Source organism: Cynoglossus semilaevis, chromosome 14 (genome assembly GCF_000523025.1).
Source record: "Cynoglossus semilaevis isolate Cse_v1.0 chromosome 14, Cse_v1.0, whole genome shotgun sequence".
Lineage (NCBI taxonomy): Eukaryota > Metazoa > Chordata > Actinopteri > Pleuronectiformes > Cynoglossidae > Cynoglossus > Cynoglossus semilaevis.
Genome location: NC_024320.1, coordinates 16,152,134 through 16,176,379, shown reverse-complemented (window position 1 = coordinate 16,176,379; position 24,246 = coordinate 16,152,134). Strand labels below are relative to the sequence as shown.

Below are 24,246 nucleotides of genomic sequence, written 5' to 3'. Positions count from 1 at the left end.
ATTTCCCCCCGCCCTCCCATCACACACAAAAAAGTTTCCGGTGCTGCGACATCCAGGCCGTTTTGCAGTTGCTGATGTCCAAACCACAGGATGCTGTGGGCAGAGTGTGGACTTCAACCTTTGATAAGTTTAGAACAAACATGGCGTCTGTGAACGAAGAGACAAGGCGATTCTTTCTCGCCCTGCAGTTTCTCATCGTCTTTATCGCAGTATGCAGTGGAGGTCAGTCCTACATAATTTGTTACCTTTTTTTTTACCTTCAAAAAAAGTTTGATTTTAAATATAATAGACTATAATAGAATAAATTATTTACCTCCTCTGAGGTCCAACTGTGGTTCGTAGGCTGCTCTGCTAAAGATAAACAAATGTGATAAACAAAATGTGTGTTTAGAAAATAGACACCGCAAAATGAGATTAATGAATGGGTCAAAATTTTGGCAATTTCAAAATACATTGTGCCCAACAATTACTAATACAAAGCAGAAAAACATAAGAATCTTCTCAAAACATCTAGATGTTGGCATAATAAACCTGGCTAAGATGGTATCTGAAAGAAAGGGCCAATTTCACCTGAGAGATTAGCAAATATAGCATATCTCAGTATAGCCAAATTAGAAATAAAAAAAGTTTGACAATACCGTATATATATATATATACCATAAAAGATTTTTATGAGCCATTAAAAAAATACAGTATTATAATATTTATGTTTTCAAAGTAGGTACTTTATAAAAACAAAATAGTTTCCCAAAGCAAGACAAAATAAAACAGTAAAGCAAAGAAAAAAAGTAAAAAAAAAAAGTGATGCACTTTTGCTATAGTGTATCAAAAATAGAGTAACAACTAAATGTTAGCCCAAAAATATAGCTAGGAATAAAGCACCATATAAGGCCATATCTAGCCAAAAAATCACAAAAACACAGCTATGTTGTTGTGGAAACTCTAGCTCTGCTAGAAACCTGTAATGATTGTCATGATTGGACCCCAGAGAAACGACGGGTAAAGACCCAAGTCTTCTGTTTGTCGTCTAGTGGTTGAACGTTTGATAATGGTGTCAATCAAAAACAGGAGTATTTGTGAGCAGACCTGAGGCTAGCGTCTTCCTGCATCGTAGTCGTCGAGCTAACACCTACTTCTTTGAGGAGTGGAAAGCAGGAAATCTGGAGCGGGAGTGTCTGGAGGAGAAATGTTCGTATGAAGAGGCCAAAGAGATCTTTGCTTTGCCTCAGCAGCTGGTTAGTGCAAACTCGGATCAAAACCTTGCCCAGAACCTTTCATTCTTTTAGCCTCCTTCTGTTTCATTCACTAATTCATTTCCTGTAATTGCAGGAAGCGTTCTGGAGGTCGTACACAGGTAAAATGAGAACAATATTACCGCGACTGGCGTCCTCACTTGTCCGTTTACTCGGTGTTCCTCCTTTCCTCAGCTGTGGACCACTGCCTTTCATCTCCCTGTAAGAACGGAGCCACCTGCACTCGATTGGTTGACACCTATGCCTGCAAATGTCCGCCCAGATTCCATGGACATAATTGTCACAAAGGTCTGAGGTCTGAACCCAGCTGAAGTCACAAGTTTCCCCTAGTGATTTACCAGACTTTCTTTTCTGTTTTCCACAGTTCGTCTGACGTCCAATGGCTGTCGCTACAGAAATGGAGGCTGTGAACATTTCTGCAAAGACCTTCCAGATCGTACCTACATCTGTTTCTGTGCCAAAGGATACAAACTGGACCAGGACAATAGTACCTGTCTTCCACAAGGTCAGGAGACTTTCAGTGAACGCTGTTTTAAAATGTTGTTCTTACGTCTCCGCTCAACTGTATGTCGTTTTAATATTCAGAGGCTGTGGTTTGTGGACGTCAACTGGTCCACATTGCACCACGAGTGGTCAATGGAAAGGTTTGTCCAAAAGGACACTGTCCATGGCAGGTAGGTCTATCTAATGGTGTTCACATTTTCATTTGAAAAGTGAAGTTTAAAACATTCATTCATTCTTTGTTCAGGCTTTGCTGACAGAGAGTAATAACCTCGCTTGTGGTGCCATCATCCTGTCGGAGCATTGGGTTCTGACTGCAGCTCACTGTGTCTGGAGGAAACCTACAAATAACTTCCACGTCATTGTCGGTAATAAATTACTTTTTGATTTGCTATCTAGTCACTGTTAGATAGACTTTTTCACCAAGAAGCTGAAATTTGTAAACCACCTCAACCACACCGATCAGAAAGTTGCTGGTCCACTGGTGCCTCCTGTGGTCAGCTGGGTCAGGTTTGGTTTTGAATGGTGGTCTCCTATTGTGGAAGTCTGTCTGAACCTTTATATAGAGCTCAGGCTTGAAGTCTGATTTCAAGACATAAAAATCTTAAGACATAAAAATGACTTTAAGTCTGGAGTTAGTTGAATTCATCCATGGCTCGATCCACAATAAAAACCCAAACTACCATCATAACATTTTCTGGTTCTGTGAAGGTGAACACGACCGTCTGGAGGACGAGAAGACAGAGCAGCGTCGTCAGGTCCTGAAGATCCTGATCCATCCTGCTTATAACCAGTCCAGTTCTGACAGTGACCTGGCTCTGCTCAAGCTTCATCGCCCAGTGAAGCTGGGCTCCTATGTGGTACCCATCTGTCTTCCAGCCCAGAATAGCACCTTCGTCAGGACCCTGGCCACAGTCCGACACTCTACAGTGTCAGGCTGGGGCCGTTTGGTTCAGAACGGGTCCCCAGCTCGGCTCCTGCAGCGTGTCGTACTACCACGGGTCCCCCTCCAGGAGTGTCGGCTCCACACAAAACTCAACATCACCAAGAACATGCTGTGTGCTGGGAACAGGGTGGAGCGGCAGGACGCCTGTGCGGGGGACAGCGGGGGGCCCCTGGTGACCTACTACAGGAAGACATGGTTCTTGACAGGTGTGGTGAGCTGGGGAAAAGGCTGTGCCAATGAGAACATGTATGGAGTCTACGTCAAAGTCAGCAACTTCCTGGACTGGATCCAAGAAAACATGTCTACAGGTTGAACCCGGGTCAGAACCAAAACCTGAACCACGGTGTTTTACTGAATACATCAACATCAGTGTCAAAAAAGAAAGCTTTAAAGATCAAAAAAAATAAATGTATTTCATTGTTGTGAAATGTGATTATTTATCACTGTATTGTTGTATTAAAAGTTTTGTTTGCTCTCTATGTTACAATTTAACTGAAAGATGTTTCTTTAAAGGTTCTAACGTTTGGTTTTGAAAGTCCTGTTGTACAAATGACTGATCTATAGTGTGAATCCTCTTTGTTAGAATCAACCAAAAAATTCATCACTGCTCTGATTTGTTTTGTTTTTCAAAAAAGAACAAATTGAATAAAAAACTTTTTAAAACACCTAAGGTTTACTCAAATATTATGAAAAAAAATCAACAACAATGAAAAGAAAACAAACACACAGGGGAGCCTGGTCAATTTGTATGAATATCTGTACCAAGGCAAGACATGATATTAGAGATATTCTGACCCGCTGACTGAAGTCGTCACGTATTCTTCAGCCTGACCAGGTTTGGGCAGCAGTTTTTTCCCAGCTGCTGGTAAAGAGGCACCTGGAAGGTCTAATCACTCCAGTGTGTCCAGAGTCTACCTCTGGTTCTTCTTCCTGATGTACATGCCAGGAATACTTCCCAAAGGATCAAGGCCAAGGGGTATCCTACCCGGATGTCCATCCTAACTCAGCTGACTCCTGTCGATCTTGAGGAGCAAAGAAAGACCATAACTGGGGGCATGAAAGTAGATGAACCGGTACATTAAGAGCGTGACGTTCCAACTCTGCGAGCTCGATACCCTAACTCACCACTACTGTGTCTGAATCCCTGTGAATGCGACCCAGACCACCTCCACTTTGGTTAGAAATTGTCCGATTGCAGGCTGAAGGTTTCTGATGATGACTCCACCCAGACCACACCCTTTGCATAAAGCAGTGATGTTATCAGAAGGTCTCTGACTGAAGGCGTCTGTGGAATAGCCCAACCTGAACCAGAAACAACGCGACCAAACGTTTGGGATGTACTCGTACTATGTACCAGTCTCTCTCATGGCTGTCCTTCAGTGACTCAATTGAGATAAATGAGGATATTGAGACAAGGGAGGGGACAATAATGACCAAGAGCTGCTGTCCCTCAGTACCTACAGCTAAGACCTTTATCTTTGCTTCTCTAAAGTACATATTTACTCTAAAAGTGATGAGTCATGAGTCGGCCACAGGACAGCTCAATACTGTCTCAGGGAACATATTCGTTCTTTCCTATTATGAATTAAAGTGGTTTTATCGCACGTTGTAAGGTTTATGCTAACAAAAATGACACTTCCTGTGTACTCCAGCTGGTGGCATCTTTATCAATACATTGGTTTTTTTTTATTGTTATTTTGTAACACTGATGATTCAAATGTTTATTCGATTTTCCCTCACTGACACAAACTGACCACAGGAGGCAGCAGTGGTACATCTGTATATCCCTGTGAGCTGGAAACACTGCTTATATCTATGGACTTTAGGGTGAGAAGGTGAAAACAAAAATGTCTGACACTCCTTCTTTGGTTTTTGGTAATGACTCATAGATAGTTTATTGGGAACATCGGGGACAGAGAGCTTGTCGTGTGCATGTCAAAGTAAACAACATCCACACACTCAAACTTTGGCCCTTCAGTCAATACACTCGCCCACTGTCACCCCTACTCCCCCCGTACAAAGAGTCAGACTGTGACAGGGAAGACTGGAAAAAGACACAACGTGAGCTGGATCTGGTTCTGACCAAGTGTCTCTTTGGATATCCGGACCATGGTGGACCCAACAAGACCAGTGGCACATGTTCTGCTGCTGCTGCTGTTCCTGTGGAACTGCTGTCTAGCCCACAATGGTATCAGTTTCATTTCACTTTTGATATCTGTTAGCCTATTTGATTTGATCGCACTTATCAGAGAAAAGAGAGCGGCTGGTATTGAAGAATAAGCTGAGGTTATATGAAGTGTGAAAGTATAGACATTCAGGAACCAAAGGGGTGTCTAAGGTTGGCATGCAGTGGAAATCTGACCCAAAATCATATTTCAGCTAATGAACGAATCCTTAGCAAATAAAACACGTTAGTGGAAGTCAAAGCCAACGTTCACTTAGGGAGAACAAGAGAAACTAAACCATTTGTTTCTTTCCTTTTTTTTTCCTTTTTCCTTTTCATTCTTCTTTCTCTAATGTCTTATTTCATTTCTCATCACTGCGGCAAATCGAAATGTAAATTTCAATAGTGAAGTCAGAAAATAGAAAACAGATTTAAACTTTGGAGAGGCAGCACAACAACAATATCAATTTTTACCATGAGGTTTGGTGTGCTTTTTACAGTGATGATAGAGGGACTGTATGTTGTGTATTTGCAGTTTTCCTGAGTAGCAAGGAGGCATCGGAGCTTCTGGTTCGTAGTCGACGAGCTAACACTCTGTTTGAGGAGATGAAACCAGGTGGGCGTGGCTTTAATTGTTTGTTTTGTTGTTGTTGTTCAGTTTATGTATCCCTATGTTGATTCTGGCTCTGTGTAGGAAACCTTGAGAGGGAATGTGTGGAGGAAATCTGTGATCACGAAGAAGCCAGAGAGGTTTTCGAAGAGCCATTGAAGACGGTAAAACTCTGGCCACTTCCTGATTAATCCACCAATCACTAAGCAGCACACCCTTTGAAATCAGCAATCATGTCATGTGAATGGTCTCCTCCCACAGGAAAACTTTTGGCAGATATACCTGGGTGAGTCTTTTGGGGTCACATGACCCGCCACCAAGATTGACCTTTCCTGACAAGTCCAGAAACAGTACGACTAGACTGAGGCTCAACTGGCATTTATGTTATGCCTTGGATCTCGACTTTCAATTTAGTGACTTGACGTGAACTACTTCTGTAACTCCGACTGTAACTCTGAGGGACACAACTCAAAGGTTCTGTGCTGAATTTGTCCTGCCAATAAAACCCAGAAGAATCAACCTTTCTTCAGTGACTTCAGCTCCTAAATCCCTGACTTAATTTGAAGTTAACTCATATTGTTCAGACTTCGACTGACTTGTACTCTGTAGCCTTATCTCCTGTGAGTGAATTGACCGTAATTGTACGTTCATTCTGTTCCGTTTTAGTTCAAAAGTCCAAAATCTCAGTGAGTGCAAACATAGAACAAGCCCCCCTCCCCCCTCTCTGTTTCTCTCCCTGTTCTTTTGTCCCCTCCTCCCTCCATCCCACTCTCTGTGTGTCTCTCTGTGTCCCTGTGTCTCAGACTGTCTTGGTCCTCAAACATCCAGATCAGGGAAAAACATTGACATCATCAGACAATGTATACAAGGTAAACAAATACACAAAGCAGAAATGAACCACAGCGTCCGGCAGCCTTCTGTTCACAGACTCTGTCCGTGTGTGTGTTTATAGGCTTCTGTGTTATGGGGTCTAAAAGTGGAGTGAGTTATAATGGAGACGTCAACATCACCATATCAGGGAAACGATGTCAGTACTGGAAAGACAACTTCCCACATCCTATCATGAGGTGAGTAACTGATGCTTCTACCAACAGGGAATTGAACTAGCTAAATGGCTAACTAACTACTGAACACAACGACCAAAAACAAACGAGTACCTAAACAACTTTCAAACAATGGGTAAAACATCTAAATGACTAACACCAGGGAACTGATGATTCAGCTAACCATCAATCGACTAACTAACTAATGCTTAGTTACCAAGCAAACAATTCCCTACTCCCTTCATATATAAACACCATTTGGGGAATTAGGTAACCAATCAGTAACTAACCACAAACCTCTTATCCAACCAGCTGTTCACAAATAATTTACACAACTAAATTTCAATAAACCTGTTGACTAACAATTAAGTTAACAAACATAACATGGACTAACAACTCAGCCCTCCCTCAGAGAATATTCAGTTTAACAAAGTTGATCTACCAACTAACAACTGACCCAACTGATCAACCACCTGAATTACACTGTGCTTTACCCATCTGTGATCAGGGAGTTTAACGTGTCTGATGTGGACCACATTCTTCAGGAGAATTTTTGTCGTAATCCAGATAAGAGTTCTAAAGGACCCTGGTGCTTCACGCAGGACCCAACAGTACCTAAAGAGTCCTGCAGCATCCCCATCTGTGGCAAGTATCAGTCAGTCCACGGCCGTGATCAAAATGTACTGTTTCATGCCAACCGTCGTCTTCTGTTCAGGCCAGGACTACACACCTCCAACTCTGGCACCAGAACCATTACAGACCACTGCCTGTTTACCCAATCATGGAGTGGATTACGTTGGCGACCTGGCTGTGACTCTAGGAGGACACACTTGTTTGCCCTGGTCCTCACCAAAAGTACAGGAGCTCAGCAAGAGCAAGGAGTTCATGGCTGAGGTAAATCTTCTCGGTAACAAGTGCCGGAACCCAGACAATGACCCCGAGGGCCCCTGGTGCTACGTGGAGGTTTTTGGAAACCTGACGATTGACTTTTGCGACATCGACGTCTGTGGTAAATGAAGTCTGCCTCAATCCCAACCTTGTCTTACCAGTGTTTCTTGATTGGCTCCTAATCTCTCAACTGTCTGTCGTCCAGACACCTCTCTTCTTGGAGATACTGACTCAGATGTCACTGAAGACAGGGAACGCTCAGTCCTTGGTTCTAGCAGGAAAACCTTTTTTGATGTCGAACACTTTGGACAAGGAGAGCTTGGTAAGATGTCACCGCTGTAACCAGCTAACAACCTGGTACCTGGGTACCCGGGAAATCAAGAACTGAACCACAATAGGAATCTTGTGTTTGAGTTGGACTGATCTATTGACTGGTTAACTGTTGAGCAACTAATCAATGTTCAACAGTCAACAACATTTGACTAGTCAAGGCTAGCACATCACCGTGTTAGCTAAGTGGTGGACCACAGACCAAACAATCAAGGGACTAGTTTACCGATTAATCACAGGTCACATGTGTCTGAGTGGTTACCTAGGTGACCAATCAAGTGACTAGTGAACTGACTGGATCACACATTTAGCCATTGTTTATTTAACTAGATGACCAGTTGTTTTAGTGTTTAACAGGGTCATTGACTGGTTATTTCAAAATTCATTTCATTTGAACCACTGATGGGCCACAGCATTTACATGAGTAATCTGACTGCTTGATCAGATAACTCACTGGTTAACTGACTGGTTGGCTATTAGACCGACTGGTTGAGTATGTGACTGGCTTGCTGGTTTTGTTGCAGAGTGTGGACAACGCCCCCTGTTTGAGAAAACAGGAAAGAAAGATGAGAAGGAGGACGAACTAACTAAGTTGTACAGAGAAGAACGAATCGTTGGAGGAGACAGTGCTGAAATGGCCTCTGCACCATGGTACTAAACCACAAAAAATCAACAAAACAAAACACGAAAACCAAATCATTCGTGACTCTGCTCATGTATTTGTCATGGACCTTTCTCAGGCAGGTGATGCTGTACAAGCGCAGGCCTCAGGAGCTGCTGTGTGGAGCCAGTCTGCTCAGTGACCAGTGGATTCTCACTGCAGCTCATTGCATCTTGTACCCACCCTGGAACAAAAACTTTACCACTCAAGACATCCTGGTCCGCCTTGGAAAACACTACCGTGCCAAGTACAACCTCCAAAATTAGCATTCAATTAAAATTTTAATGAATTGATTTTGTGTAACGGGAACCTCTTGTCACCTCTTTAGATATGAACAGGGAAGAGAGAAAATTGTTGCTATTGACGAAATTATTGTTCATCCGAAGTACAACTGGAAAGACAATCTCAACCGTGACATCGCCTTGCTCCACATGAGAAAGCCAATTGACTTCTCTGATGAGATCTATCCTATCTGCCTTCCAAGCAAGGCAGTTGCCAAGGCGTAGGGCAACCACACACAGCAAAAAATAAAAAAATATATAGAGCGTGTGAACACTAAACTGGTTTTGTCCAACAAATCTTTGTTTGTGATAGTTTGATGTCCGCAGGTTACAAAGGCAGGGTGACGGGCTGGGGAAATCTTAAAGAAACCTGGAACCCAGCAGCCAGGAATTTACCATCAGCCCTTCAGCAAATCCAACTGCCCATCGTGGAACAGAATATCTGCCGTAGATCCACATCTGTCAGGATCACAAATAACATGTTCTGCGCTGGTAAGATTCTTTTGATCAATACAACAGAACCTACAGAGTCGGCTCTTAACACACACACATTAGGAGTAGACCCTGAAGGTTGAGCATCGCTCACTTTGTAATACCAAAGTCGATCTGAGTGAGGTCAGTGTAAAGTACCAGATCAATACTTGGTACTGGGTCATGTTTGCTCATGTTTATGTGCAACCTTTAATTTGGTTTAATATTGGTTTGTAGTGTGTTGGTGGGCTGAGAGTGTTTAACATCATTCTCTGTGCCGTTTTATTAAGAGCTTCCTGCTACTATAACTTTCTAGCACAGTGCTGTTTAAACAGACCAAACAACAAAAGAAGCTGTACTGACTCTTTGAACCGGCAGGTTATAAACCGGAGGACACTCAGCGTGGTGACGCCTGCGAGGGTGACAGCGGAGGACCGTTTGTGATGAAGGTGGGAATTCATGATCATCTGCAGCTAAAACAGCTTATGTTAAAATTAGTAAATGACTCAATGATTAAATTTGCTGATCCATTTGATGTCTGTATGTGCAGTACCCGGCAGATAACCGATGGTACCAGATGGGCATCGTGTCATGGGGCGAAGGTTGTGACAGAGATGGAAAGTACGGCTTCTACACTCATGTGTACCGGATGAGTAGGTGGATGAGGAAAACCATTGAGAAAGTGGGAAATGATGACGACGACTAAAAACATCCTGTTCTTACTGTGATAATAAAGCTCATTTCCTGTCTACTTCGCTCGCCTCTCACTTTCATCTTTGTTCACCAAACCACTGGAACTAAAGCAATCGAGGTTACAGATATAAAGGGTATTTATTTAGAAACAAAAGCCCTTGCAAAATTTCACATTAGCACAGAGTGTCCTTTAGTATTGTATGGTTTCATAATCACTTTTTGCAGTTAAAGTTAGAGTTTTTAAGTCTTGCATCCTTGACACTGTAAATCAAGGACATCTGTACATTTGTGGCTTAGATGCACGTGTCCACTTCCAGTCCCTTCTTTTCTTTTCTACCAGGGTGTGTAGAGTTATTGTCTGGTGGGTCAATGGGTGTCAGCCTCAACATTTGTGCCTTTGTGGGTTTGCAGGTGTCTGTTCAGGTGTGTTTTGCAGGTGTAGCTCTTCGGGCAGTAAAGACAGGTGTATGGACGAACACTGTTGTGAGACAACATGTGCTTCTTCAGATCAAACTTCCTGCGCAGACATTTTCCACACTCGGGACAACAGAAAGGTTTCTCTCCTGCAACGACAGAAACAATTTGACACAAAAATGGCAACCATTCACATGATCACACACATGCAGCAGTCAATTACCTGTGTGTATCCTGCGGTGTTCAGTCAGGTGACAGGAAACGGAGAAGGCTTTCCCACAGTCCACACACACATATGGCCGCTCTCCAGTATGCGTCCTCATGTGTTTCTGCAGGTCACCACCTGAGGGCCAACCCTTGCCGCACACCGTGCACACGTACGGTCTCTCCCCAGTGTGCCGCCGCACATGCACGTTGAGACCAGCAAGTGCAGTGAAGTCTTTTGGACAGTAGGGGCAGCGATAGGGGCGCTCACCCGTGTGAGTCCTAAGGTGACCCTCAAGCCCATCCCGGGTCTTAAAACGTTTCCCACACTGTGAACACAGGAAGCGGCTCTCGGTGCTGTGACTGGCACGATGTGACTGGAGCCCTGTTAGGGAGCCGTATGTCCTACTGCACAGGTCGCACTGGTACGAACGGTCAGTGTGCGAACGCTGGTGGATACGAAGCTGAGTCACACCTGAAAAAATAAAAACACCTGATTTTGTGCAACAACTGATCGTGAAACTGATGCTCGACCAGTTAGCCGTAGGTGGTTTTGGATCTGTCACCTACTTTGTGACCTGTTTGTATCTTGTTCTGAATGTGACACCTGGGCGGTATGTAACACTGATTCAAGTCCAGCAGTTTTCATTTGGTTGCTCTGTAATGTGGACTGGACTGTAGTATAAAATGATGTAGTTCCAATACTTCTGATACTGAAACTGAATGGCACAGCTGGAAACCTGTCTGTCTCTGCATCTAAATGTATATACATGTGTGAGTGCGTGTACGTGAATGCTCTGATTAATAAGTAATGTTCTGATCCTGACTGAGAATTTACAGTGCGGTGCTGTTACCTGAAAAGCTCTGTTCACAGAAACGACAGTTGTAGACAGGTGCAGCGCCCTCTACGGAGTGTGTTTGCATGTGGCGCAGCAGCTGTGTCTGAGAACCAAACCCCTGTTCACAAACAGAGCACGTCAGATCCTGAGGCCGGTTTTCAAACTGCTTGACTGCATAATCCTCCACAGCCTCAAACCCTTTCTCTGGAGAGCTCCTGATGGTGGTTCTGGTTTTGCCCCTGTCCAGGTGTGTCTGCTTGTGATTGGTCAGACTAGACAGGTAGTAAAACACCTTATTACAATGGCTGCACTGGTAGATGCCACGGGTGTGGTGGCTACGCTGGTGGGACAAGAGCTCAGATTTGGTTTTAAAGACAGCATTGCACTGAAAACAAGGCAGAGACCTCTGGGGGCGGGGCTTATCAGGCGGTTCCAGTTGTTTTCTTAATCTAGCTGAAGTCAAGGTGGAGCTGCAGGACTTGTTGTTTCTCAGGTGACGAAGCACCTGTGGAAAAAGACTGGCATTAGAACAACAGCTCCCTCTGCTGGGTTAAACCTATCACTGGCCGTTTCAAGCAAAAAAGAAACTCACCAGAGAGCGATAGATGAAACACTTGCCGCACTGAGGACACCTGTGAGCCACTCGCTGGGAGTTGTGGGAAATGTTAAACAGTGGGTTAGCTGTGACTTCAGAGCAGGACACATCTGGCAGGTCGACTGCAAAGAAAGAGACTGGGAGTCAACAACATTAAGTTATTAACAAGAAATTGCAGTAAGACAATCACATAGGTAGTTGAAAACAGGAAGTTTCTAAGACAACTTCATTTTGCTTTATTTTCTCACAAACAACAGCTCTGACCACTGCAGTGTTGAGAATGTAACCTGTTTCCTCTAATTGCTGGATATTGTTTCCTGGCGACTCCTTCATAGGTGTCATGGTTCCTTGACCCTGATTGGTCAGATCCTGTTGGACAGGCAACACATCCTCTACCTGGTCGTCCTGAGTCATCACCATAACCTCCACCTTCACTAGCTGTGAATTTAAATCCTCTGCAATGATGTTCGACGGCTGTGCTGTAGCCTCGGAAGGAGAATAACTGTGATTGGTCAGTTTGGTAATGAGGGGGTGGGACCAGGTGGCAAGAAGGATCTTCTCACTGTCACTGCCAACTGGAGAAAAAGAAATGCACCGTTAGTTCAGCTGAACCAGATGATTGAGTCTGTGATGTGTTGTTGTACCTCTGGTGGTCACAGAACCCAGTAAACAGCTTTGATTAGTTAGTAACTGCTTCAAGTCCTCATGGTCTGATCCCTGCAGACAGTCTTCCAGATCAGCAGGGGTAGTATCGAGCCATGAAGCTGCCTAAGTGAGAGAAAAAGGTTTCAAATGAGGTGTCCAAAGCTTTGCCTGTGGTAAACTGTGGCATTTACACTGTGTTTCATGTGGTCCAACATATAACTTAGACTTTACAGTCATTTTAGGAGTGTTCTTTTAGCCAAATCTTTACTATTGTTACCTTACATTCCAGCTGCCTCTGTGCTATAGGTATCCCTGTGGTATTTATTTGATAATAACTAGCTTACTTGGCTACCTGGAGGAATTAGTGTTTGTTATGTTCAGGTTAGCGTCATGGTATTCTGGCTTCATGTTTTTGAATTGGATCCTTTACCTGTTTCAGCAAATTTGTAAGTATCTATTATATTATTATTAGCGTCAAACTTGTTCTGAAATAAACTTAGTTACGTTATAACGTTACAGTTAACTTTTAGTAATCCACTGATAAATTGTTTTGTTTTTGCCTTCTTGAACTTCAAGTCAAGTAAAATACTCATCAATCAACTTGTTCAAAACTATTTCATCATTATTTTATAATAAGAGCAAGTAATTTTAATTATGTGTGTCTCTTTGTGCTCTCCAACTTAAACACAAAAGAAAATGTGTTAATGTCTGGAGAACCTGTTTGAAGTCAGGCACAGGGAACATCTGCTCGATCCTGGACAGGAAGTCTGACAGGAGTGCAAGAAGGGCAGAGTCAAACGTGTGGTCAAACACCTCCTGTGAACATGGACAGGGGCTGAGTCAGGAATACAGAGACTGAGCCTATTGTAGGTAAACTGCAGTTTTAATCACTGACCTGTAGGAGGCGGTGTCTTCCAGCAGCATTAAGTCTTGTTTGGTCGCTCAGAGTTGCAAGCAATGGACACAGTTCATCTTTGTCCTTATTTAACTGATAAAACAAAACAGGGACAAGAAAATGCAAACACTTTTAGGGGTCAATTTCCTAGTATCCCATGCACTCATATCCAAAAAACACTTTTTTTGGTCTGACCACAGATCCGAAGTTGACAGGTTTTTTGTCTAGAGGATTCAGGATGTCCTCTGTGTTAGAGAGGGTCACCTAAAGAAAGAAAACAGGAAGCCATGCTTAACTTTATGGGTTAACCTCATACTTTTTTTGCTCAGTATTTTGCTCAAATTTTGTATTGTTTTCTGATAATTTTTTGTGAAAGAACTTATAGTATCGTGTCTGTGTAGGTTCTCAGTCATCCAGGTCATTCAATCCAAAAATAGGTACATCGAGGGCAGCTGGACGAAGTAGGTTTTTTTTTTCTTTCTTTTTTCTGAACTGAAGAAGCCTCTTGGATGAGAGGTGAAACATCTTCAAAAAAATCCTACTTTGTAACTATTTTTTAACTTTTGGTATCTTTCAGTTTCTGTGTGTTAACTTCAACAACAGAAAGTGATACCGTAGGTGGAGCACCCACATCAGTGTATGTTAGTTAACAGTCAATTAACGGCACATTTAAAAAAGATAGTGTGTGCGTGTGTTTAAAACCACCTTGGCCCTGAGGCTAAGCAGCAGCAGCTTCCTCTGCCTATCTGTCAACAGCTGTGGCACTGCCTCAGTCACCACGGTGACAAAGTCTTCCAGCATCCCATAATGCTGTATGTTGTGCTGTAGAGCTATACGCCAAATTGCTGCTGTTAAGAGGCGCAAAGGAGGAACAAGGAGGCGCAGGGAGGGAAGGGGAAGCGGAAGCGGAGAGGCTGTGGAAGAAAGAAGATGCACAGAGAGGTTGTGTTCAAACCGGCTGCTATCCATTAAGTTTCTGTTTCCACCTAAGCCTTAAAATAAAATATAAGAAAAATAATATATCTACTATAATATACCTTCATTCAATATAACATAATACATTGAATTGTATGTTGACTTGAGCTCTAAAATAAAATGTTAGTCAACATCCTGAGAGAAAAATATAAATAGAATGGAAATTTTAAAAGTCAATATTAGATTTTAAATTAAAATGTAATAAAACAAACAACCCCCCCGAAGAATTCCAATGTAAAGAGTAAATGTAAAGAACGCCAATCTCAAAATTTTACAAAAGTTACAATTGTTTTCTTAATACTCATTGACGGTCAATGTGATAATTTAAGTGTTTCATCTTCTGAAATAAACCATATATTCATTATTAAAACTCTGTCTTAGAATAATAATTTAAACTATCCACCAGGGTGCAATACACACGTTTCATCACTGAATTTAATGAAATTATACAGCCATGAAATCGTGGGAATAGGAAAATTAGCACCACAGTTGATAATTTGACTCATATCAGCATCGTTAAGTGACTTTACTTTTAAGATGGGGATGGAATCCAAGGGGCTTCTATACATTGTGAGTGATATTTCGTTAGCATTAGCTATTTATCCTTTTAATTCCTATTAAAACCAGACAGACCGGTATGTGCAATAGGCATACCCATTACGTTCTGTTCCGCTTGTGTTGCTTCGCAATTGCTTTTGTAATATTATAAGCATTTAAAAGAGAATTAGACGCCTGAGTTTACGCTATTTTCCCACAGTGAAGCTACTTGAACACCGGAAGTTAAACAAACCGCGGGAGAACTATATCCGGTGCTATACTGGAATAATGCCTAAAAACTCAAGCGAAAAGTATTATTTGTTTAACAATATACAACATTGTATAATACTTCAAATCAACTTAAAATGCGGCAAAACCTTGTCAAAGATTGCAAGACGCTGAAAATTAAAAAACAAACCTAAACTTTTGCTGAAATCTGAAAATTAAAAAGAAAAATACCAATGAATGAAAACCAAAAAACAAACAAAATAGTTAATGCTAAAAAGATATATATATATATATATATATATAATACTGTTAATGAATAACTTACGTAAAAATTATTTAACATATATTTAAATACATTTTTATAGTTATGGCCATAGAATGAATATTAATTTAACTAATATAACCTGTTAATTGGAGACAAGCTGTTCGAGAAGTAATTCACCTGCTTTCATCTTCTGTGACACATGCCCAATAATCCAAATGTAATCCTTTACCCTCCTCCTCTTCTGTTCCAGTAAAAGGATTAACAGACTTCTGGTGAGAGTGGCAACAGACACGGATACATGAACAAGACAGGACAACTGAAAAAAGCTGGCTTCCATTTTGGACTAAGGACTTAATTTTCACTGTGATTTGTGGATTTATGAACATGGACCTGATTATCTATTATTCTTTCTTGTTTTTCTTTATGAAAATATTAAGCTGCTAGCAAATCCTCACTGAATCCTTTTATTCTTATCAATTTTTTATTTAGTATTATATCACGTGATACTAAACTCTTTAATATTTTAATGTCTAATATTTAGCCAGATTTTAGCATTACCCTTCTTTCACACATAGCTAAGCTGAACACTTAGCCAATATATACTTTGACATATTGACTAAATTTGTAATTTTTTTTAACTAAATGCAGCATAATTTTGTTGCATATATTCAATGCTATTGAATATCCTAGTTAATGTAGCTTAAGTCCAGACAAAATTAATCTCTGGGTGTTCACTTGCAATATTAGCCTTCTCTTAATTTAGAACAAATGACTATTAACCCATTTGTCACTTGACCTGGGTTGTCTGCCTTTGTTAGGCTTATTTAGTTTCTTTTCAATTATTTTTAACTAGTTCAATTACCTGTATTTAGCTGAAAATACTGAGATCAACACTATGGATCAAGACAGCGATAGAATGGATGAGTTCTCAGACAGTGAGGACCCATTTTCACTGAGACCTCAGGAAGAAGAGGAGGAGGATGAAAATGAAGAGAAGGATGAGGAAGAAGATGATCGTATCTTCAATGCCTGGATGCAACAGTACAGAGGCAAAAGACAGGATAAACCTGCAGAGGAGAGTGAGGAGGAAGGAGCATCAGATGAAGGAAGAACAGAAAGTAGACTCAGTTTGGAACAGCTGACCCGATTAAGGACCGACCGACGGGCATCTTTGCCATGTCCGGTAAGAAAAACACACAACACACACATCTGGTTACACATCAAAACCTTCACACATTGACATGTTTGATACAAAGTTACACAATATCACAATCCATTGTCTCATAGTGACAACTGAGCATTTGGCATAAAGTTCCATTTTATACCGTTGTTTACATCTAAAGTTCAGAGGTACTATTTACCCCAGGTATAGGTGACATTGGTCAAACAGGATAATGGTTGTTTATGGACATTAGTTAGGGAGACCTTTAGACACGCTAACTTGTTTTATCGTACATACATTTTTGTGTCCCTTTGCAGTTGTGGTGAGTTTAGATTAGTTTACTTTGTCTCACATCATCTGTATCACCCACTGACACTTTTGCAAGAGACCCTCAGGAGGTCTGGGATGTCTACCAGGTGTCTTAACACTTATTTTGTGGAGGACGGGTGTTGAACACACAGCTCAAGTAATATTGTTCTAGTCTTAGTGAGGAGCTGACAAACGTGTGCTGCACATAACCTTGGTGGAGGAGTATAGATGTATGTGTTGCCTTGGAGTGATGTGTTGGCTGTTAATACAGTTAGAGGTTCTCTGTATTTTTTTAGCAGTGTTCTCAGTGTAGCAGCACAGCAGGTGTTGTAGATCACACGTGTGTACTCTCTACACAAAGACCTCCAACATGTTGATCTTTTAACTGGTTCACTGCTAATTACTTTCTCCACACACAACAAAAGAGCAACCAGACTGGTCTGATCAGCGTGTTTCAGTTTATTTAGTCTTCAGGGGTTTCAGAGATCCTGCTCCCAGCTACTGTGTACAACCTGTCACGTAGCTGTTATCTTTAGCTTCTACAGGTCCATTTTTGGTCCAAGAGTTTTGCTCTAAGAAGGTCAGATCAGGTCCTCACTAATAAGGATTTCAGTCCCACAGTCCTGCTTATTTTTGAAGGAAGTTGATGGGATTTGTGGATCATACGTACTATATTTAACAGTCACTACCTGGGCTCAGAGCCACATGGTGGATGTGTAGTTAGTGCTCTTACCTTACGGCGGTATTTCCCAGACCTTTGATGCATCAGCCCTTTTAGTAGATAGGACTAAAGTCAAGCTCTTCCACAAAAATTAATTTACATTTATTGCTACAAAACTCTACTCTGAAGTAGTGGCAGTCATTTTGAATTTTATGACGAATTTTATTGACTTTAACGTGCCCCCCACCCCCCCACCCCGTGTCTAGTCTACTCTCTCGTCCATGCAGCTGTCCCGTCTCCATTCATCCATCCAGACTCCAGTAACGGCCAGAGTCCTGCTTCGACGCTCCTCCTCACGTCGCCTTCTGCCCCCGCCACAGGAGGATGCTGCAGACACTGCTACTCCCACAGAGCGAAGACTCTCCCTGACTTCTACGATCCCAGGGGCTGCAGTGCGCGAGAGGAAGGGGCAGTTTAGGAGACGCAGTGTCATGTCTTTGGGGGATGCAGACAGGCTTTGTCTCATCTGTCACAACGACCTACACCAGGGCACTGGTGGAACCAGAGAATTACAGTGTACTCACACCTTTCACAGAGAGGTATGTTTTCCTCTGATCTATGGCTCTGTGGGAAATGTCTTCGAAATATATCCCGTCTAAGGACAGTATTATTTTTGTCTTCTTCTGACTTCTGGCTCTCATTTCATGATCTGTTTTCTTCACTTCTGTCCCTGAATCAGTGTATAGAAGAGTGGCTGTGGAGGAAACAGTCCTGTCCCACCTGTCACAGCCACGTGTCCATGCCCAAACCCGTCTACTGGAGCTCTTCCAGGGTTAAAGTGCCATGAGTCCATCAACTCCAAAAGTAGAGAGATAATCCACACCATTGACACTTGTAAGACTCCTATCAGGAGACAACAATCATCGAAATGGACAAAAACAGTGTGATCCTGCCAACCACTGTACCAGCAGCCTCAGCTGTTTCCTCAGATGTCTGTGCATGTGTTTAATCTATGTTGAATTGTAGCCCCATTTGTGTTGGTTTTTAAATTCAGCTGGATTAATAAAAAAAACAACAACAACACGAACAACGAGTGACCATAAAAAGGACAGATAATTGAAACAACATAAAACACACGGTGACCAGAAGAACACACAAAAACCAAACAACAACAACAAAAACATCCCCTTTATATCGCTTTTTAACTCGGCGGGACGTCATTAGCAGTACGTTGTAAACAGCAGGTAAATAGCGCCTCTCTTTTTGCCGCTGTGGTCACACACGGTACTACAGGTCGATGTCGCTCACGTTGCCGCCCATTTCCGACGTTTTCTCTTTTTTTTTTCAACTTTCTTCGTTGTAAAAGCAGATAAAGGAACAGGTCACAGGTGTGAGGTCATGGACAAGCTGAGGAGAGTCTTGAGTGGACAGGATGAAGAAAGCAATGAGAGAGACGCAGAGGAGCAGGTCAGAGAGAAGCTATTTTTATTTTTATTTTTTTACTAATTACTTACTCTGGGAGTATTATTTGATTTAATTTTCCTTTTTTTGGTTTTACCAAGGAGACACAAAACCCTTAGGACCAACTGCCAGAACAACATTTATTTTAGGGCCAGTAACATAAGGAAAACTAGATGTTTGCTTAACAAGGAGTTAGCTCAAAGTAATGAATTAGAAATCCAACTTAAAGCTTATAAAAACAAAAATGTAAAAAGACATTTTTTTAAAAATGACAAGTTCTTACCAAAGTTGGTGTGTATGTCTCCATGTCCTAATTTTCCACATCCATAAGCCGTCCATACGGTGTCTTCTGTTTCCAAATATATCCACTATCTATTGACCCATGTCATACTCTTTACACCTCACACCCATTTACACACATCTGTTCTGCCCCAAAATATTTCTGTCTAACTGTCGTACCTCCCTGACTGCACCAGCTTTTCTTTGCTGCCCTCTTCTGGATGTTTTCCTAGACGTCTATATTCTACTCCACTAACACCGTCCTGCCAGTCTCCATCACTGTCTCCCCCTGAAAGCATCTCCTCACTTTACTCTGAACTCCCTGTAATTCTCCTCCTTATTGAGTTTTCACCATTTATTCTTTGTATCTTTTCATCATAACCTGAAATTCCAATTACATTGTTTATAAATTTAATATTACTCATCAAATCTTTGATTTTTTTTTCTTCATTTTTGAGCATTGGAAAAAAGATATATAAGTAAATATAAAATAATACAAATAAATACAGCTTTACTTTTATTTGAATTTATATAGCTTTTTCCTGGATACATTTAAGTAATTTAGGATTATGATGGTTTGTTGTTGGCTAACTCTTTACACCATCTGGGCAAACTTCTCTCTTAATTAATTTTAAAAATATCCTTTAATGTTTTTTTATTTTAATTAATTCACAATTCTTTGATTTTTTTTTTTAAATGTCTGACTCCCTCTAATACTCGAATGCGTGATTTCTCTCTAATTGATCAAACAGGAAGACAGTGAGTCCTCTGGGATGGACTGGGGGACCAGGATGCGGGGTTTCTTGGTCTGTTTCATCCTTGGAGCCTTTTTCTCTGTACTGGTGAGTAAGCACAGCCCCCCCCCCCCCCCCCCACACTCCCTCCTCCTTCTATCCTGTAGTAACGTGTTGACTCACACCTGTCTCTGTCTCTGTGACAACAGGCCACCTTTATGTTGTGGATTCCAGGATTTGGTCTAATTGTGTTTGTTGTCTTCTACACCATTGGAAACATCTGTGCCCTGAGCAGGTTCCTGCTTCACTTCTTGATGAAGAACTGCATCATAAACAACTTCCCTGTGCGTCTGATGGTGACAGATTCTCATCGTCATTCTTATCATTCTTTTCTCAGCACCATGTTCCTGGTTGGTCCGTGTCGGCAGCTGAAGTCCATGTGCGCCAAGGAGCGAGCGCTGGCCACAACGCTGATGTTGGTGAGACAATAACAAAGACAAAAAAAGCAAAAAAAACTTTTTTTTTTCTCATTTAGTTCTAATTGTGACTAAATGACAGACGAAATGACATGTGATGCTGTGGTGACACCACCTGTATTTCTCCACAGTCATGTCTGGGTCTGACTCTCGCCTCTGCCTTCTGGGTGAGTCTGCAGCTACAGATGTAGTCACTGTAACTTCGATCTCCCATTCCCTCCTCTCTGTTATTTGTCCTTTTGTTATTTGATCTTTCTTCCTCCCTTCCTTCCTTCCTTCCTTCCTTCTTTCCTTCCTTCTTTCCTTCCTTCCTTCCTCCCTCCCTCCTTCCCTTCCCTTCCTTCCTCCTTTCTTTCCCTCCTTCCCCTCCTTCCTCCTTTCCTTCCTTCCTTCCTTTCCTTTCTTCCTTCCTTCCTTCCTTCCTTCCTTCCTCCTTCCTTCCTTTCCTTTCTTTCTTTCTTTTCCTGACGGAAACCTTTCCCTCTGTCACTGCTGTCAACCCTCTCCTTTCTTTCTTTACTATGTTCTTCTCCATTCCTTCTTTCCTTCCTTTTTATATCCCGTCATGTCTTGTATTTTTCTTTCATTCGTTCCTTATTTTATTGTCTTTCACCCTGACTCCCTTTTTACCTTATTTCTCTGCAGTGGAAGAACTTCACAATGGCTCTGATTTTCTGTCTGCTGCAGGTTTTGGCTTTTGTCTGGTAAACAAAAATAATAATAAATAAATAAAATAAAATAACCACTCATACCCTCTCCTCTCTCCCTCACACACACACACACACACACACACACAGAGACTGGCTTGTGTAACTGTGTTTTTTCTCCGTAGGTATGGCCTCTCTTACATCCCCTACGCCAGGTAAAATCAGTTCTTTAACAAAAGTCATGATAAAAACCCTATACTTTCTCATGTCTGAATTAAAATGATGAACGATTCCTGTATTGCTGACCTAATGTTTTTCTCCTGATCATTTCTTTTCTTTCAGAGATTGTATTCTCAAATGCTGTTCCATTTTCTGCCGTTAAAACCTGTAAATATATATATTTTTAATTTTGTCATTTTTTTATTTTCACTTAATATATTTGTACACAGTGAGTTTGTGTTGTGGTAAAATAAAATCAGATTAGGGAGAGTTTTTTTTTTTTTTTTTTTTGGTACTCCACTCCTGCTCCGTTTTAAATGTCAGTGTGTGACAGAAGATCAGAGATCAGAACATCTGGAAACACAGGACATCTGATATCTGAGTGTGTGTGTGTGTGTGCCTGCGGGCGTGCGTGTGTGTTTTAATCAGCGGTGTGAAGATTACAGGCTTTAAAGATTTAAAGAGCGCAACGTCGGCAGCAGCTGCAGGTAAACGTCTAAGAACAGGACAAAACCATCAGATGTCCACATGATGGACATCGTTGACTAGTGATCAGTGAATACTGCTGAATAATGACTCATCATCTGATCAATGAACACTCAATAAACAGTGATCTTGAACTGATCGATTGGCGATAATCGTTTATAAACTGAAATAAATATAAAAACAACCAAAATTACAGTTTATTTAAGTTTTATTATGTTGTTATGTTGAATATTTAACAACTGCATAATCCAGTATTTTATTTAAAATTGTAATTAATTAATTAATTAATTAAAAGTAATTTCAATTTAAAAAAAGATAAAATATCTTTAAAATATTATAAATATTGGTAGAACAGAACTGTTAAATGGATGAAAAGTAAATAAAAGGTGTATTGAACTGAAGTGAAGGCTGTTTCACAGCCCAGAGAGAACTGATCTAAACCTAGAACAACAAAAAAAAAAGAAACATAGCCCAATATTATAGGCAGAAGTTTACCAAAAAAAAGAAACATAGCCCAATATTACAATATTATAACTGTAAGTCATACAGTCAAAACAGTGCTGAAAATGTTAACCAGGAAAAGCTGAATATTGTCTCAATAATCAACTAGTTGACCCAGAAATATAAAACTTGAAATGAGAATGAGCACAGGTATTGGTAAAAATCAGTCAGTGATTCTGTAGATTTAATGACACCAATGATTGCTCCTCACAGTTTATCTAGAAACAGTGAATTGTTAGCTTGTAAGACCGGTGTAGAAATGATGAGTCCAGCAGATACAAAATACAGAGCTCCTCTTAGTTTGTACCGTTTTATAAATTAAACAACAAAAAAAACCTTTTGTAATTTAAACAAAGATAAAAACACAAGAGAGAGAGAGGAAAGAGAAAGAAGGATTCTGGGAGGGCAAAAGAGAGAGGGGGGGAGAGAGCGATGGGAGAGTGGTGAAGCATGGTCGAGTCAGACTGAGCTGTATTTCAGCAGCTTTAACATCATCACAAAGAAAAGTGAAGATTTTGTTTTGTTTTGATTCCGTTTTCCAAAGAAAAGTGAAGATTTTGTTTTGTTTGTTTTGATTGCGTTTTCTGGAATTTTTGCAGTCATTTCTTAAAGGTAGGATATTTTTGCACTTTAGTTAATGTTTATTTCATGGAACTGTTCATTTATTTAATTAATTCTAAAATAACAGCTTTTTAAAAATCTTTATATATAATATAATGTGTGTAAAAGTTAATTGTGAGCTAGATCAAGTCAATATAATGCAAATAAATGACATTTATTTCCATTTCTAATTTAAGCCATAAAACTTCACATTTGTACATGTTATTAATAACCTTAATAATATATAACATTAAAATGTTATTAAATTGGTTTGTTAACATCAGTGTATAAATATTCTATTCTATTATTGTTTTATTGTATGAATATTATATATATATTACTAAATTTTAACGCTTAATAAAATTGAAAATTGTAAAATTCTGCATTCAGAAATATAAATTCACAGTTATGTTTTAACTTTTTTAAAACGACAAAAAATGTTCTGTTTAAGTTATTATTGAACATGTAGTTAAATATGATTTTATATTCAGTTGTGCCGTCTGTGGAAGAATAAATTCTGCTTTGACATTTGAGAATAATATCATTGACTGGTGGTGTGTTCAATGAACTCAACACTCCATTTATATATATGTTATTAAGAAAGCTTATCATTTAAATCCATTGATTAATCATTCATTTGTATTCAACTAAAAATGATTCATAAAATACAATAAAAATAAAATTCAATAATAGTTAAAAACATATGGTAACAAGTCTTTAGAAACTAGAACCATGACAGATAAAGTCAACTTTTGAAAACAGTCATAAAATAAATAAATCAAACAGTCTTAATTCTTTTTGAGCTGCTGGTTTTAAAAGTGCTTCTGTTCTGCAGATGAAGGTGGAGTTGTTGCGCACTGACCAGGACTCCGGTTCTGCTCCTGCTCCTGGTTCTTCAGGAGAACAGGCAGACCAGGTCGAGTCCTGCTGCATGTCTCGGCTGCTGAGCGCGGTGGAGAGTGAGCTGCAGGTGGGGGGTCAGAAAGGTGACTCCACAGAGAGGGATGTGAGGGTGACGCTGGAGGACGCCGAGCTGTGGAGGAAGTTCCAAAGTGTCACCAATGAAATGATTGTCACCAAGAATGGACGGTGAGGCAAAGACAAAGGATGCTGGGAAAAAAAAACCTTTAACAAAATAACCAAGTCAATGAATTCTATTGCAGCTAACTAGTGCCCATCATTCATGTTTTCCAGAAGGGGCTAAAATTGAACAGAAAGACCAGAAATAATTTTTTTCTCTATGTTATTTCAGTCGGATGTTCCCGATGCTAAA

General features: G+C 40.7%; 5 protein-coding genes and 1 long non-coding RNA gene across 8 annotated transcripts in view; 5 read left to right on the top strand and 1 right to left on the bottom strand.

The window, feature by feature from the left end:
- The first annotated feature begins 73 nt into the window (after positions 1-73).
- On the top strand, positions 74-9,854 carry LOC103389837 (prothrombin). Its single transcript, XM_017038345.2, has 23 exons — positions 74-222; positions 1,069-1,235; positions 1,330-1,354; positions 1,428-1,541; positions 1,618-1,758; positions 1,839-1,927; positions 2,002-2,122; positions 2,466-3,012; positions 4,788-4,888; positions 5,400-5,480; positions 5,559-5,638; positions 5,736-5,760; positions 6,278-6,343; positions 6,427-6,541; positions 7,026-7,162; positions 7,233-7,526; positions 7,611-7,727; positions 8,260-8,386; positions 8,476-8,643; positions 8,725-8,898; positions 8,991-9,169; positions 9,527-9,597; positions 9,699-9,854. Exons 1-23 carry the CDS (start codon positions 75-77, stop codon positions 9,852-9,854), a joined length of 3,243 nt encoding a protein of 1,080 aa, XP_016893834.2. The 5' UTR covers position 74.
- On the bottom strand, positions 9,708-15,220 carry LOC103389802 (zinc finger protein ZFMSA12A-like). 3 transcript variants are annotated; one of them, XM_008325378.3, is made up of 12 exons: positions 15,063-15,220; positions 14,139-14,347; positions 13,629-13,697; positions 13,434-13,526; positions 13,256-13,354; positions 12,538-12,661; positions 12,181-12,468; positions 11,891-12,015; positions 11,703-11,803; positions 11,314-11,570; positions 10,479-10,934; positions 9,708-10,404 (listed from the first exon to the last, which is right to left on the bottom strand). In XM_008325378.3, exons 1-12 carry the CDS (start codon positions 15,064-15,066, stop codon positions 10,208-10,210), a joined length of 2,022 nt encoding a protein of 673 aa, XP_008323600.1. In that variant the 5' UTR covers positions 15,067-15,220; the 3' UTR covers positions 9,708-10,207. The 3 variants fall into 3 exon arrangements, with proteins under 3 accessions (XP_008323600.1, XP_008323598.1, XP_016893874.1); XM_008325376.3 differs by having other exon boundaries at positions 11,314-11,803; XM_017038385.2 differs by lacking the exons at positions 13,629-13,697; positions 14,139-14,347; positions 15,063-15,220 and having other exon boundaries at positions 11,314-11,803; positions 13,256-13,305; positions 13,434-13,622.
- LOC112488062 (uncharacterized) lies at positions 12,681-15,921 on the top strand. Its single transcript, XR_003051770.1, has 3 exons — positions 12,681-12,984; positions 13,232-13,408; positions 15,689-15,921. It is a non-coding gene; the product is annotated as an uncharacterized LOC112488062 (long non-coding RNA).
- Positions 15,922-16,175: 254 nt separating this feature from the next.
- On the top strand, positions 16,176-18,457 carry LOC103389836 (E3 ubiquitin-protein ligase CIP8). Its single transcript, XM_008325432.3, has 3 exons — positions 16,176-16,621; positions 17,837-18,169; positions 18,310-18,457. The coding sequence occupies exons 1-3, from the start codon at positions 16,334-16,336 to the stop codon at positions 18,415-18,417; spliced, it is 729 nt and encodes a 242-aa protein (XP_008323654.1). The 5' UTR covers positions 16,176-16,333; the 3' UTR covers positions 18,418-18,457.
- Positions 18,458-18,947: 490 nt separating this feature from the next.
- LOC103389834 (vesicle transport protein SFT2A) lies at positions 18,948-21,658 on the top strand. Its single transcript, XM_008325431.3, has 8 exons — positions 18,948-19,037; positions 20,063-20,152; positions 20,254-20,339; positions 20,442-20,523; positions 20,652-20,687; positions 21,166-21,224; positions 21,353-21,382; positions 21,510-21,658. The coding sequence occupies exons 1-8, from the start codon at positions 18,969-18,971 to the stop codon at positions 21,547-21,549; spliced, it is 492 nt and encodes a 163-aa protein (XP_008323653.1). The 5' UTR covers positions 18,948-18,968; the 3' UTR covers positions 21,550-21,658.
- Positions 21,659-23,819: 2,161 nt separating this feature from the next.
- tbx19 (T-box transcription factor 19) overlaps positions 23,820-24,246 on the top strand; it is a 5,131-nt gene continuing 4,704 nt past the window's right edge. Inside the window, exons 1-2 of the mRNA XM_025062047.1 lie at positions 23,820-24,062; positions 24,168-24,172. Of these exons, the coding sequence (XP_024917815.1) occupies positions 23,905-24,062; positions 24,168-24,172 (163 nt within the window). The 5' untranslated portion in view covers positions 23,820-23,904. The remainder of the gene's footprint in view (positions 24,063-24,167; positions 24,173-24,246) is intronic.